The 15,155-nt window shown below is 33.8% G+C and overlaps 2 protein-coding genes across 4 annotated transcripts; both read right to left on the bottom strand.

Moving 5' to 3' along the window:
* Positions 1-4,903: 4,903 nt before the first annotated feature.
* LOC107955085 (myosin light chain kinase, smooth muscle) lies at positions 4,904-5,698 on the bottom strand. The gene is made up of 2 exons (XM_016890803.2): positions 5,652-5,698; positions 4,904-5,543 (listed from the first exon to the last, which is right to left on the bottom strand). Exons 1-2 carry the CDS (start codon positions 5,696-5,698, stop codon positions 4,904-4,906), a joined length of 687 nt encoding a protein of 228 aa, XP_016746292.1.
* Positions 5,699-6,546: 848 nt separating this feature from the next.
* On the bottom strand, positions 6,547-12,186 carry LOC107963505 (ADP-ribosylation factor). 3 transcript variants are annotated; one of them, XM_016899997.2, is made up of 6 exons: positions 11,814-12,186; positions 10,297-10,387; positions 9,310-9,425; positions 9,057-9,116; positions 8,911-8,976; positions 6,547-7,179 (listed from the first exon to the last, which is right to left on the bottom strand). In XM_016899997.2, the coding sequence occupies exons 1-6, from the start codon at positions 11,868-11,870 to the stop codon at positions 6,985-6,987; spliced, it is 585 nt and encodes a 194-aa protein (XP_016755486.1). In that variant the 5' UTR covers positions 11,871-12,186; the 3' UTR covers positions 6,547-6,984. The 3 variants fall into 3 exon arrangements, with proteins under 3 accessions (XP_016755486.1, XP_040960995.1, XP_040960994.1); XM_041105061.1 differs by having other exon boundaries at positions 11,831-12,186; XM_041105060.1 differs by lacking the exon at positions 9,057-9,116.
* Positions 12,187-15,155: the final 2,969 nt, after the last annotated feature.

Genomic DNA, 15,155 nt, shown 5'->3' with positions numbered 1-15,155 from the left:
CCTTAGGTTACATTTTAGTCACTTATGTTTGAAATGTTACATTTTTGTCACTTATGTTATCGTGTTGTAACATTTTAGTCACTGAGCTATTAATTGTCGCTAACAGTGTAACAGTAAGTTGACGTGGCACGTTAAATCATCATTTCAAACAAAAATTTTAGGGTAAATTATACAATCGATCCCCATATTTTTTCATTTTGAGCAATTTAATTTTTTTATGTTCTTTAATTTTTTTCTTTATTTTCCATTATCTTTTGTTTCTCCCTCTATTTTCTTACCTTCTTCATTTCTTTTAACATATCAAGAAGCCGAATTGGCAGTGAAGAAATAAGTCGAAAACCATCATTGCGTATAACCAAAACCCATAAACCCATACCATGCTTTTTTCTTCACTGCCAATTCGACTTCCTGATATGTTGAAAGAAATGGAAAATGTAGGAAAATAGAGGGAGAAGAAGAAGAGAAAGGAAAATAATGAAAAAAAAAGAAAGTTAAAAGAACATAAAAGAAAAAAGTAAATTGCTCAAAATGAAAAAAAATATGGGGACCAATTGTATAATTTAACCTAATTTTTTTGTTTGAAATGATGATTTAATGCGCCACATTAGCTTACTATTATACCGTTAACGACAATTAATGGCTCAATGACTAAAATGTTGCAACACAATAACATAAGTGACTAAAACGTAATATTTCAAACATAAATGACTAAAACGTAACCTGAAGTAAACAAAAGTGACTATGGGTGTAATTTACCCTAATAAATTTAATCCAAAAATTTACACTTTTCATTTTTATTTTTTAAGCTTTTTTCCCCAACTAATAAAAAAAGAATAATTTATTACTGAAATAGGATAGGGGAAAATTTATTTACCGGAATAGGTAAACACTACAATAGCTCACTGGTGCCGCCTAACCAACCGGCAACACCACCCCCACTTCCCCCCAATTAGTACAACATGATTAGTTTTTAAAAAAATATTTTCTTACCACTGTGTCAAACAGCACCAGTATGTTTTTTCCGACAAGATACCCGTATTTCTTTAGTATATCAGATTAAAAAAATATTTTTTAATGGGTGTCGTCGATATGTCAGGCGGCACCAGGAAATAATTTGAAATTATTTTTTTAATTTGAAATTATTTTTTTAATTGTTAAAAAAAAGGCTGAAAAAGCAAAAGAAAAAGGGGACCCGTGACCGTCCTGTTGAAAGGTTAGCTTATAGTTACTAGTTAGTTAGTGTTTAAGTTTGTAATCTAACTAAAAATTGTTAATTGGTTAGTTGGTTAGTGACTAAATTGTTGCTGTATAAATATATTGTGGTTACTTTCCAATTATTTTTCTTTTTCTTTTTTTGTGCCCTAGCTGTCATCTTTGCTCCTCTGTCTTGCTTCTCTTGTGCTCATCATTGACATGTCACGCGTTGACTATAGTCACCGATGTTTCTCAACATGGTATCAGAGCCACTGTCAATTGTCTTTTTCTGGTTAACGTGAGTCTCTCCTCAATCTGCCATTCTCTTTCGTACATTCCATCTTTCATAGATTTACTTTGATCAGTTGTTTGGTTTTATCAATTCGTGTTTGTCATCTTGTTTTGCAGATCTCTTCTGCTTGATTGTTTGCTAATTGGTAACTTTCTTGAACCAAGAGTGTTGGTTGTTAGTTGTCGATTGTTGTTTGGTGAGAATGGTGACTCCATTGGGTTCTACTGTAGATTTCAACCATCCATTACACTTACATCCATCTGATACTCCAGGTGCACAACTAGTTTCTCATCAACTTCTTAGGTCTAAGAATTATACTATTTGGAGCCAAAGCTATGCGAATATATAGCATTGTTGGCGAAGAAAAAATTGGGTTTTGTGGATGGTACCTGTCCTAAAGACTCAAAAACAATCGATTTCCATCCACAATGGGACCGATGCAATGCTATAGTGTTATTCTGGATTTTACACATTGTCAGCAAGGAACTTTCAGCAGGAATAGTCTTTGCTTCTAGTGCAGCAATGGTTTGGATTGATCTTAGTGAACATTTCAACAAGGTTGATGGTTCTCGAGTTTTTTTCATGCATCGTGAGATTGCTTCTCATTGTTAAGGGACTGTTCAGTGTCATTATAATTCACCAAATTGCATCTATTTTGGGATGAGTATGATGCACTCGTTCCGTTTTCTTCTTGTGGTTGTTTAGGACGCTCAAAGCAAAAAGTTGAACATGTTCAGCAATGTTTGTTCCAGGGATTGAATGATACTTATGGTGTTGTTTGTAGTCAGATTCTGTTAATGACTCCATTGCCTACCGTGAATCAAGCATATTCCATGTTAATGCAAGAATAATCTCACAGGCATCATGCTTCAAGGCCAGTTGCTTTAGATCCAATTTTGGTGTATTCGGCTAATATGGCTCAAAAGAAGCGATTCAATGGTGTCTGTGACCATTGCAAGATCAATGAACACAAAAGGAAGAGCTGCTACAGGTTAATCAGATATTCTCTTGATTTTAAATTCACCAAAAAGGATTTTGAATTTGACTGGGTTTGTGGTAAATAATGTGGTGGCAACTAACTCGATGGATGCTATTGCTGATGTTGGCATATCCAATACTCCTCAAGCACCTATATTCACTTAAGCTCAATATCAACAAATATTAAATTTTTTGAATAAGGAGTCTATGGTAGCAGTTGTTGCAAGTTCGACAGAGACTAGTTTGGCAAGTATGGTCTCGCCTTGTGAATGCATTTTGGACACTGGTGCCACCAACCACATGCTATCTAACTTTCAACATTTGGAATTTGCTGTTTCATGTGCATCATCTTCGTCTTGTGTTTGATTACCTACTGGCTCCTCGTCACCAATCACACACATTACTTCTAGCACTATTTCTCCTGATACTAAATTAGCCAATGTGCTGTATATACCAAATTTCCGTTATAATTTGCTTTCAATTTCTAAACTCACTAAAGACTTGCATTGTTTTGTTTCGTTTTATCCCCATTTTTGCATATTTCAGGGCCTCTCAAGTGGAAAGATGAAGGGGATTGGTCAAGAACAATGTGGTATGTATATCCTTCAACCTTCTCGAATTGTTTCTTCACCAACTTCAGCTTCAACTTTGTCACCAACTTCTACATCAACCGTGGGTAACATCTCATTTCATACAACTACCACTACTGATTCTTCCATACTCTGGCATTCCCATCTTGGTCATGCTTCTATTTGCATTTTTTTTCCAATAGTACTTCTATACTAAAATGTTTTGTATGTTCATTAGCAAAACAAACTAGATTGTCATTTTCCAATAAGTAAAACTCGGGCTGAGGTAGTGTTTTCTCTTATTCATTTAGACTTGTGGGGTCCATATAGGATTTCAACCCACAGTGGGCAAAGATATTTCTTGCCTATTGTACATGATTTTACTTGTTTGAGTTGGGTGCATCTTTTACGTTTAAAAAGTGATTTTCTTGTACAACTCAAGCAATTCTTTGTCATGATCAAAAACCAATTTTCAGCTACATTGTTAAAACTATTTTAAGTGATAATGGATGTGATTTTTTTAAGACTGAGTGTAATGAATATTTTAGTACCATGATAATTATACATCAAAGTTTTTGTACTCACTCCACGGCAAAATGGGGTGGCCGAGCGTAAACATCGACATTTATTTGAAGTAGCTCGATATTTAAAATTTCAATCTACTATGCCTAGTAAATTTTGGGGTGGGTGTGTCTTAGCAACCTATTTTATCATTAATTATTTACCAACTCCTAGTTTAGGTTAAAAAAGTCCTTTTTAGGTTTTTTATAAGAAATTACCTGATCGTTCTTATTTGAAAAATTTTAGTTGTCTTGACCACACCACAAATTTCACCCAAAGCAATTCCGTCTATATTCATGGGGTATTCCACTGTTTTTGATATCTTTTATTCAACCTTAACACAAAAACTTTGTTGGTTAATTGGGATGTCATTTTTCATGAAATCATTTTTCCAGTTAAATCTCTTTATTTTTCTTTCCTACATCCAATGATACACTTTTCTTGACATTGATACTACACTTTCTCCTCTACCTAATATCATGGCTTCACCACCCGATTCACCATTTGTCATACTCGTTCCTCCACCCGATTCACCTATTGTGTCTTCATCACCTACGCCTCCATTACGTCGTACTTTGCATCTCCCTAAACAACCACAATAGATGAAAGACTGTTTATTCTAACCAATCCTCTGCTCCACTTGAATCAGGTCAGTATGCAATTTCTCATTTACCATATCATATTCGTAGTTTTGCTGCTAACATCTCTGCTGTCCCTGAACCACAAACTTATCAAGAAGCCATTTTGCAGTGCTATGACAAGTACTTGAAAGCAGCATTCAAAGAGGCAGCTACAAAAGCAGGTCATCCAGAATGAGAATTACCAGACAATGTAGGGACATACAATGACTCACCTGATTCAACTGAGATTTTTTGGATAAATGAACCCTCTATTTTATGTAATATATTCTGGATTAAATAAAATATATTTTAAAATAAAAATGATAGTACTTTTTATTTTAAATATTACTAACGTAAGATTTTATAAGATTAACATAATTATATCAACGATAAGTAAAATATATGATTTATATTACATCTTATTATAAGATCTTAAAATAGTTTCTGTTTGGATTAATCTAATAAATAAATCATTATAGCTTTCTACAGAACCATGTTTTTTCATAAGTTGATGTATTGAATCTCTAATCTATGAAATTGAAGAACAGCATAACCATGATAATAAAACAACATAATATTTCATAAAATAATGTATAAAACAATGTCTTATTTTATTTAAATAATTGTGGATTGTTACACTAATAATGAAAATTGACTTGGATTATTCTTTAAAAAATGACTCGGATTAATCATATGCCCGGAAGCGGAGCTAGCAGAGGATTAGAGTTGTGAAGAGGATTTGGTCCTCCCGGAGTTTCCCGCTTCACAATGACATTAAAACCACTAGGTGTCTGTGGAGGATTAGAATTATGAAGAGGATTTGGTCCTCTTGGAGTTTCTCTCTTCACAATGACATTAAAACCACTAGGTGCCTGTGGAGGATTATGGTTGTGAATAGGATTTGGTCCTCCCGGAGTTTCTCTCTTCACAATGACATTAAAACCACTAAGTGCTAGCAGAGGATTAGAATTTTGAATAGGATTTGGTCCTCCTGGAGCTTCTCTCTTCACGATGATGTTTAAACCACTAGGAACCAATGGAGGATTAGAATTATGAAGAGGATTTGGACCTCCCGGAGCTTCTCTCTTCACAATGATATTAAAACCAGTAGATGCTAGCAGAGGATTAGAGTTATGAAGAGGATTTGGTCCTCCTGGAGTTTCTCTCTTCACGATGATGTTTAAACCACTAGGTGCCAACAGAATATTAGAATTATGAAGAGGATTTGGACATCTCGGAGTTTCTCTCTTCACAATGATATTAAAACCACTAGGTGCTAGCGGAGGTTTAGAGTTATGAAGAGGATTTGGTCCCTCCCGGAGTTTCTTTCTTCATGATGACATTTTTTTAATGGCAGAATGATCATGAAGAGGATTGAATATTTTGAGTGTCAAAACATTTCTATCAAATTTTCGTGCTTCAGAAATCATGAGTAACATAGATATAATCATGAAAATCAACAACCACTCTATTTTAACAGCCATTTTTAGTTTTAAAAGGAAGAATAGGTTATGATAAGAAGGATAGTCTAATACATCATATTTATATGAGCAAATTTTCAATTAGAATCTCATTGTTTAATAGCACTGATACCTAATAATAATGATTTTTAGATATAATTTCCATAAATTAATTATCTAAAATTTATGAAAATATTTGACGTTTCTATTTTGTAATATTTCTTTAAAATAATTCATTCATTCATTTATGAAAATAATATTTGATGTTGCCTTCTATGAAAATATGACAATTCATTCATCAATTTTAATTAGCAACACCTACACCCATGTTTTTCTGTTCCTTTTTTAGACATAAAATTGTAAATTTATAAATAAATTTGAGGTGTATTTTCATTTTGAAAATTTTGGTTGAAAAACAAAAATAATTGAAATCAATGATTTTATGATTTCAAATATATAATCATATCAATTCACAAACAATTCTTTAATAAAAAATCTTAAGCTTTTTTTATTAGTACAAATTCCAAATGGGATATAGAGAAATCACTTTAATTTTCATTTTTGTCAAAATGCATTAAATAAGCATGAAATTTAATTTAATAAAAGATTTAAGGAATAATAACAAATTTAATCCTTAAATTTACATTTTTCATTTTTTTATTTTTATCAATTTAACCTTTATTTTTTTAGATAAAGTCCACTTCAACCTTACAAAAGAGTCAGATTTACCCATTATGAATTTTTAAATATAGCAAGTAGGGCTGACCTGATATAATGTGTAATAATTTTACTTTACATACGATTAGCATAGTTCATACAATCATCTTTAAAAGGCGATAATCGTATCCGACGAAAATTCCAGAAACCAAGAATTGCAACCACAAATTCTTGATTGAAAAAACAAAAGAAATCTCAAAATGACAATCATTTTCCACTTTATATGAGTCTTATGGGTCAATCTAAATATCCCTGGTAAGCAAATGAAATTCATTTGATGTAATACCTGCCTTTTTCAATATGCACACATTGGTACATTGGTAGAAACTCACTCATCTAAGTGCCATATAAGATGCAAGGGGAAACACCCCCCCCCCACTAGACTTTCATCAGCTTTTAGACTAAACCGATAAAAAATTAAAAAAAAAAAAAAAACTTCGATTACAACATCAAACTTCCTAGCGATTTAAACACGGCTTACAAGCTTCAATGATGATGATGTATCTGGGAATGAAGTTGTTAAGAATTATTTTCTTGTTTTCGAGCTCCGTTTTAATGGGAGTATAGGCAAGAGAAGGGGTTGGAACCTGTTTTTATGAGAATGATGATGAACCTATGGATGGATATCCAGCAGCTCTCATTGCCTTGAGCGTACTGGCTAACCAGTCCAAGCCTTCATAGAGACCATCTCCTCTAAGTGCGCAAGTACCTTGTATGTGCCATTTTCGGTTCTTCAGATCAAAAAGGCCTAATCCTTCACATACTTCCATTGGAGTCATTGCTCCTTTCTGGAAAGAGAAACACAAAATCAGATAAACTGAAAGAGACATTTTTGTAAGGGAACTTAGATGCATGCATCATTGTACAAGGAAAAGCAAATAATGGTTGATTTAGTTCAACTAGCAAGCTCGAAAAAATACGCATGCAAGACTGCAGTTTTCATCTCGATTATTCAGCCAAAGCAAAATGGGAGAAGTGGTAAGAAAAACTAGCCCTTTTCATCTGTCACGAAATCAAGCTTAACGGAATAATGAATGCTAGAAGGATCAGATATTGATGCTCAGTATTACACATTCGATCTCCACATTACATCATAAGTAGTGATGTGAGAACGGAGAATAACATCACGATATCCATACAAAAGAGCCATTAAATTTTAAGCCAGGAAGCAAAACGAACTTCAGCGTTAGCCTACGATCTAGCTTCACGGATTTTACTTTCTCCCAAAAACAGAACTACAATAAAATGTTTCTATATGTATTTTGGTTATCCATTCGCTAAGCATTGATTGCCATAGGGGAATTCCAACTCCGCCAAATCCATTGTTTAACCAAATTTATTAGGATAAAAGCACATTTAAGAGGGCAACAGTCTCCCACGCAACCTAGATCTCATTTTACCTTGGATGTACATATTATACCAAAAAGTACACAAGGATACCAAAAAGTACACAAGGAAAGAGAAAGCCATTGATACAGTTGAGACAATCTAACAAGAAATTCATGTTACAACCAGCAAATGCTACAAAATACGGGGGCAAATAGTATTGATACAGGTCTCTAACAGGATAAAACACATGCTAAGATCACATGAATATCTTGATACTATTTATGAAAATGTAACATTGTTCTAGGCAATGATCACAAAAACCAAACAGGTCAAAATTTAATCAAACAGAAGTAATGATACTCTCACAACAACCTGGTCCACATATATATGCTGCTTCTTTCTAGCAGAGAACTCTAGAAGACTCGTGTGTCATAATTTCATCCAACCAAAAAGCAACACTACAATAGTGTTTACTGTTTAGTCCAAGGAATTAAAGCAGCCATGCTGCACTTTCACATGCTTTTTCCATATTATGCCAAAGATGATCAATTTTGAGGCAATCACAGTTTTCAGACAATGGTAAAATGACGCCTTCTTCAAGTAGAAAAATGTTAAGGGGAATGAGAGAGCAAGGGGAACTTTGATAAGGACACTTGGTTCAAGGATTTACAGTTCATACAGTGAATGAAGTCATCAAACATGCAGCTATATACAAGAGCCACATTTCATCAATATTGAACAATGAGGTAAGGTTTTGTTCATAGATCTTCAAAGGTAAGATGTAAATCACTATGATAAGCAGACATGTTAAACTATATTGAAGAGCACAGAGCATAAGTAAGTTCGAATTCTATGCACATAAAAACATGCAACATTACTAATGCTATCCATGTGTTAAAATCATATATGCTATTAAAGTGTCAGTTTCTTTGCTGCTATTAATCTTTTGCAACATTGCATGAGGAAAATAACCAAAAGACTGTTATGTCAGATTAAGCAACATTGCATGTCTTGTTCTCAACAGTTCACTTTTCCATTACATGTGAGAAAGTAAAATAACCAAAAGATTGTTATGTCAGACTACTAAAAATTGCATGCTTTTGTTCTGAATAGCTCATCTAGCAGATACCACATGCACTTTGCAATGTATACAGAAAAACACAGGTCCAAAACAACTACACAAAACATACCATGTCCTGTTTGTTGGCGAACACCAAGATGACACTGTTGAGCATAAATGGATCATTGATAATAGTCTGAAAGAACATAAAGAGAAAATTAGACAAATGTTAAGCCCAAATGCTTAACAAGTTTGTGTACCTTCTAAATTTACAACCTGAAATTCATTTTTAGCTTTCCCAATCCTCTCTCGGTCCAAGGAATCAACAACATAGATCTGAACAGAAATATGTATGAGAGAGAGAGATGAACGGCTTAACTTTTCAATCAGTAGTGAAGAACGGAGTAAAATCACTTTAACAAATAAAATCTTTCAGTTTTGACAAATTAACAAAACAATCAGAAGAACAATTGGAGGGTGAAAATGTATTCCATTTTTTTAAGAGGAGAGAGAGAGCGGTAATTATCACCAATCCATCTGTGTTATTAAAGTAGTGCCTCCAGAGTGGCCTTAGTTTCTCTTGTCCACCAACATCCCAAACTGTAAACATCACATTCTTATATTGAACTTTCTCCACATTGAATCCTGAAGGAGACATCAACAAGAACTCATTACTCATATCAACTTGTCTATCCACCTAAAGGAAAAAAGTTAATAAATCCAATTTAAAGCCAAAATTTCAACCAAAGATTATATGAGGAATAGAAAAATGGGCCATAACACTAATCAATGATCTATGTCAAAAGTAAATTTTGAGGAAAAAAATTGATTCAGACGAATATAGAAGGAAAATAAATTAAACAAAAAAATCTAATCAATGATATATCTAATACACACTGAATCAGAGTTCACAAAACTCAACTACTTTGTTCACAAAACACCTATAGGGACGAAGACTAGAGAAGCACGGTTTCTCTATCCCAAACAACAACCACATTGCTGTACAAAGCAGGCGCATGACACGGTCAGGGAACTTTATAAAATCAGTTAATACTTGTTATTGAAGACATGAAGTGAGTCTAAACTCATCAGCAATGCAAGACATCAGAACAACTAGAATGATAATTTATTACTGAATTAATATTTCCTTAAACTATACAGTCCCTTGAATAGTGATTTGGCCAACTAGGAAAAATAATCTTATCATAAGGGCCCACTATTCCACTCTGACAGGTTTGCTTGTTCTATTCAGATTTGATGTAGCATTTTGAGAAAAAAAAAAGTGAATTACTTTTAGCGTTATGGTTTTAGTCCTTCCTGAAGTGGAACCTTGCATGCCAATTTTAGTTAATATTAGGACTGAGAATGTGTCAAACAACAGAATACAAAAGCCCCAGTGAGGACCCAAAGGAAAAAAAAAAAAAAAGAAGGAAAAGAAAGAACAGCAAAATACAAGAGTCTCAATCATATAGTTAACCGTTTCTAAAATCAAGTTATTATAGACTAAGTTGCCTACCAATAGTGGGGACAGTAGATAAAACTTCTCCAATGTGCAACTTGTACAATATAGTTGTTTTTCCAGCTGCATCAAGGCCAAGCATCACAACCTGAACCAGCTCCAGAAAATCACAACAAGAAAGGAGAATATAAAGTGATTTTTTTTATAAAAAAAAAAGGTGAACTGCACTGGTATCTAATTGCAAGAGTAAACATAAAGTAGAAGAACCATCAATAATAGACTGAGATAAATGATAGCAATGCCCAGATGTGGTACAGAAAAGAGTAAGACATGCGAATTATGCTACTACCTAAATTCAGAAATCTGAGTCAATGTACTAATATGTCAAAAGTGCACTGGCTTGGATCCTAGTTTCTAAGGTGAACTCATATCAAAACAGTATCTCTCAAGTTAGGGGAAAAACGGATAATACAAATATAAACTGATCAGAATTATAACTCATCTCTATTGGTCCTTCTGTGATATCTACCATAGAACCTAATTTCAACAAATGTGTAAATTAAGTCACATTTTGACTTCAATGATTCTCAGGACTCTAATTTCTAGGGTGAACTCATATCAAAACATTATCTCCAGAGTTAAAAACAAAAAATGGTCAATACATATTTAAACTGATCAGCATTATAATTCATATATATGTTTGATTCATCAATGAATATCTAGCATGGCACCTAAACTCAACAAACAAGTAAATTTGATGCATATGAGGTCTCGACAAATGAAAAGGTCTGCCAACTTCGAACATTCTAGTTCTACATTATTGAATGTACATCCTATTATAATAGAACTCGAAATCAAGAGCAAATATCTATGTTCTGAACATTAGCAAATAGATGTTGAGCCTTACCAAAAGTAAAAGATAACAAAGGTAAATCAGGTTACTCAACTTCTCAACATAACTTAGGAGGACATTATACAATAGTCGTGTTTTTCATTTATCTCATTCAAGAAAGAGCAAGCTATAACAAATACTAAAGTGTGAACACATTTGGGATTCATTTTCTTTTCTACAACCAACATGATAAAAGAAAATACCTGCAGCATACAACTCAATCAATGACAGAAAACACCTGCATTTCTCACTTCCATTTCATTGAACAAAACAAAAGATTGAATTTTCGATGCAACAGACAACGGTACTCAATATGATACAAACACATTCCTCAAAACACCCAAAAGTGAAAATTTGTTCTATGCAACAAAAATCTTAATACAATCACGTATTTCTACATTAGAGGTTGACCCGTATCTATTAACAGAATTCACTGAAAGATATAGCTAAATTCACAGACATCTAGCTGAATTTAATGGGATATAAGATCTTCAGCAAAACTACCCTATAATATCCATGTCAAGAACTTTTCTTCAACTCCACATTAATTATAAAACCAAACTATATAGGGTACAAGAAAAAAGAACCCTAACAATGATCAACTTTCAGTTAATATAACTAAACGAGATGCAAATGGCCAATTATCAACAAAACAAAAGAAATAAAGAGAGATTGAAAATACCCTCATCTCTGAGTTACCGAAAAAGGTATCGAAGAGCTTGCGAAAAACTTGACCCATCCTTTTAAATTGTCGATTAAAATGGATACTGAATTTAGAATTTTTTTCCCCTTTCTTTTTTGTTTTTGTGTTTCTGTTTTTTCTCTCTCTCTACAAGACACTTGAGGATTTGGGGTTATCAGAGAGAGAAATTTCAAGCAGAAAAAAATTAAAAATAAAAAATGGGTCTGGTTTTTTTTTTTTTTTCTTGCTAATGATAGAAATGATGGGTTTTATAGCAATGAGAATATGGAAGGAAAGGAAAAAGAAAGGGAAAGGAAAGCGTTGAAAGAGAAAAAGCGAAGGTTTCGTGGTGAAAGTAGAAAGGAAATATTCAATTTCTTTTTTGTTTTGTTTATATGCTTTTAAGGGGTGAGACTGAAATGGGACGAAACTTCAATGGTTTTTTATTATAATTTTATTCTAACAAAATAGTCATAGGCATATACTATATTGCAAAGAATATTCAATACATGTACATCATTCAAACAAGTACAACTTATATCTTATGACCTAGTATATGATTATTCACTCATGACTCTTAGTATTTCGTAACTAATAAAGCTATTGTTTATTTAGGTGCGAAAAGGTTATCCTTATTCAAGATATTCACGAAATATTATACAGGTTGATTAATGAAATTTGACATATTCATCTTCTACTCAATTCCCAAACAAGTTAGATTTCAAGTTTACCTTTCAAAAATATAAGTTTTCAAACTTTTTATGCATACTTGCTATTCAATATTGGGTCATTTGCCAATGTGCTCACTTACCCTCCTCGTATGATTGTTAAGTGTACCATAGCATTTTGTGTCTCAACAATCACTTTTTTGCACTTTTGATTCGCTAGAGCTATTTCTTCACATATAGCTTTTGCTTTCAAGCTCTTTTGAATGTATACCTTTCAAAAATGACACTAATAAGTGTACTTACAATTCCTTATCACCATTTGTATCCCGATAATTTTATTTTTCTCATTATAAGCTTTAATACAGTTCACCTCCACCCAATCCACTTCCAATGTTGACCATAGTTCCATCACAAACCTCTTACCTATCAACCTTCTTCCTCCATTTCCAATATAGTTATTGCCTTCTGAATTTTTCTTGTTACTTGGTTTAAACTCTTTATTTTGAAACACAACTTGACACCTACTTTCCTAATAGTCTAACATGCATGGCTAATCAATACTAGAGCTCTAGTCATTGTCTTACCTCTAAATTCTTTGAAATTAAATTCAAAGATAAGCCACTCATTTAAATATTCTTAAACCACAACAATGATAGATATTAGACTAGAAGGCCTTAGTAGTGTATGCAGGTTGACAATGATCATAGTGGGTAGGCATCACCAAGATGAATTGGTTTTATGGTAATGATGGTAGCCACAGCAAATGGGTGCAAAGGGGATATTTAGAAATAGGCCTAAGAGGCAAAGGAGCCACAATGCTCATGGTGATCATGGTGGTCTTGTTATAGAAGGAGAATGAACTTTTTGACATGGGTTATTGAGGTGAGGAGGTCGTGATGACCAAGTTGGAAGGGGCTATTAGGCATGAGTCGCCATGGTGCTCGAGGTGGAAAGGACCAGTAATAGTGGTTCACATTGGTGATCAATGTGGCCTTAGTACGAGGACCATTGTACCGTGATGGATCGATACCTTATCGTTGATCGTTATATAGAGACTATAATGACCGTGGTAAACAATGTGCTATTTAGAGAAGTCTCGATCTTGTGAAGGTCTTCATACTGGTAGAGATCCCCTCGATGAAGTTCACTATAATGTGAGTTTTGTGGTGGTGTAGGACTAGGGGATGTTGTATATTTAGTGGGACTTTTCTAGGTGATGACATATTTTGGTGGTGGTCCTTATGATGACAAAAGTCTCTTTAGTGAAGACTCTTTTAGTGGTATTTCTTTAGGTGGAGTTCTCCAAAGTGAGGACTCCTTTAGTGATGCTCCTTTGGTGGAGTTCTTTGTAGGTAAAAACTCATTTAGAGATGATCCATTGGTGGGATTCTCCTAGTTAGGAGGCTTCCTGGGTGGTGAGGATCTCTTTATTTCAAGCTTTCATATCAGTGGCCAACAAACTTGTAAGGTAAACACTAGTTAGAAGATATCAAAGATTTTTCTTAAATGTGCACTATGACACTCAAGTCAAATATTTTCCAATTAAGCATAAAAATTTTGAAACTTACAGTAATAATGTATTTGATAACTTCCTTCTATAGCCCTTGTTATTTAAGACTTTAGATTGGTTTCCTCTACTGGGTGCTTGGGTGTCATGTGGTGGCTACCCAGTAGAGGTGTAAGTTCTTCCTATAGTTGCACTTCATCTAATTTTGATCATTGAGGTGTATGTGTTAGTGTCACGGGGCTAGAGTTTTCGTCTCTCGAACCGTGCGGCCTTAGGCGATCTGTTCGTCCAAACTCGCCTAAGTCAGGCTTAACTCAAGTGAGGATTCTTTAATAACTCCTCCAAGGCACCAATTGAAGAGCGGAAGCGATTTATGCCAAAAGAAGCTAAACCAAAGAACAACAGAAAGCCACAGAAAAGAATGCACACAATGTGTTTGAGTAAATGCTCTCAGAACTCTGTTACTCTTAAGAATTTAGAATACAATGGAATGAGTACAAATGAGGGGGAGGCTCTCTATTTATAGTTGAGCTCCCCCAAAACTTACGATCAAGATACATTTACATCGACGGATGAGATTTAACCATATCCCTTAATTTTAGGGATTTACAAGATAAGCCTTATCAAATCTAATCTAATATTTATAAGATATGATCCCCTCTATCTTCTAGATTAGTTACCATATTAGCCCATTTCTTCCTTATCGAGCCAACCAGGCTTCAATCTGACAGGCTTCTCCAATAGCTCTTTGAATTGGGTCAGTTCTCCTGGGCCAAATGATCCCTATCTAATCAATAGACTTCCATTGGATGCATTTGGTGCGATGGTCACGGGCTTTGAACTGCGGCCCGTGACATTAGGATCAAGTGCCCTATGTTTAGTATATTCGTCATTTTATATTTGTAATTTTATGAACAACTTGGTTTAAATAAAATTACATTCTACATTAAATCATTTGTATTTGTTCTCAATAGTTTTTGCACGTAAAGTAAAATGTAAGCAAATATTGGCTCATTGATTATCTAATATTTAACGAATACTAAGTTGTTTTATGTGGTCGAATCATAATGTGATAAGATAACTTATATTAGTAAATAATCTAAACAACCCGTAATCTAATCGGGCATTGAGAAAATCGATTGAAAAATTATTGTAACGTCTATCAAA

Source organism: Gossypium hirsutum, chromosome D11 (genome assembly GCF_007990345.1).
Source record: "Gossypium hirsutum isolate 1008001.06 chromosome D11, Gossypium_hirsutum_v2.1, whole genome shotgun sequence".
NCBI lineage: Eukaryota > Viridiplantae > Streptophyta > Magnoliopsida > Malvales > Malvaceae > Gossypium > Gossypium hirsutum.
Note: the sequence above shows the minus strand (reverse complement) of the source record. Positions and strands in the feature narration are given on the sequence as shown.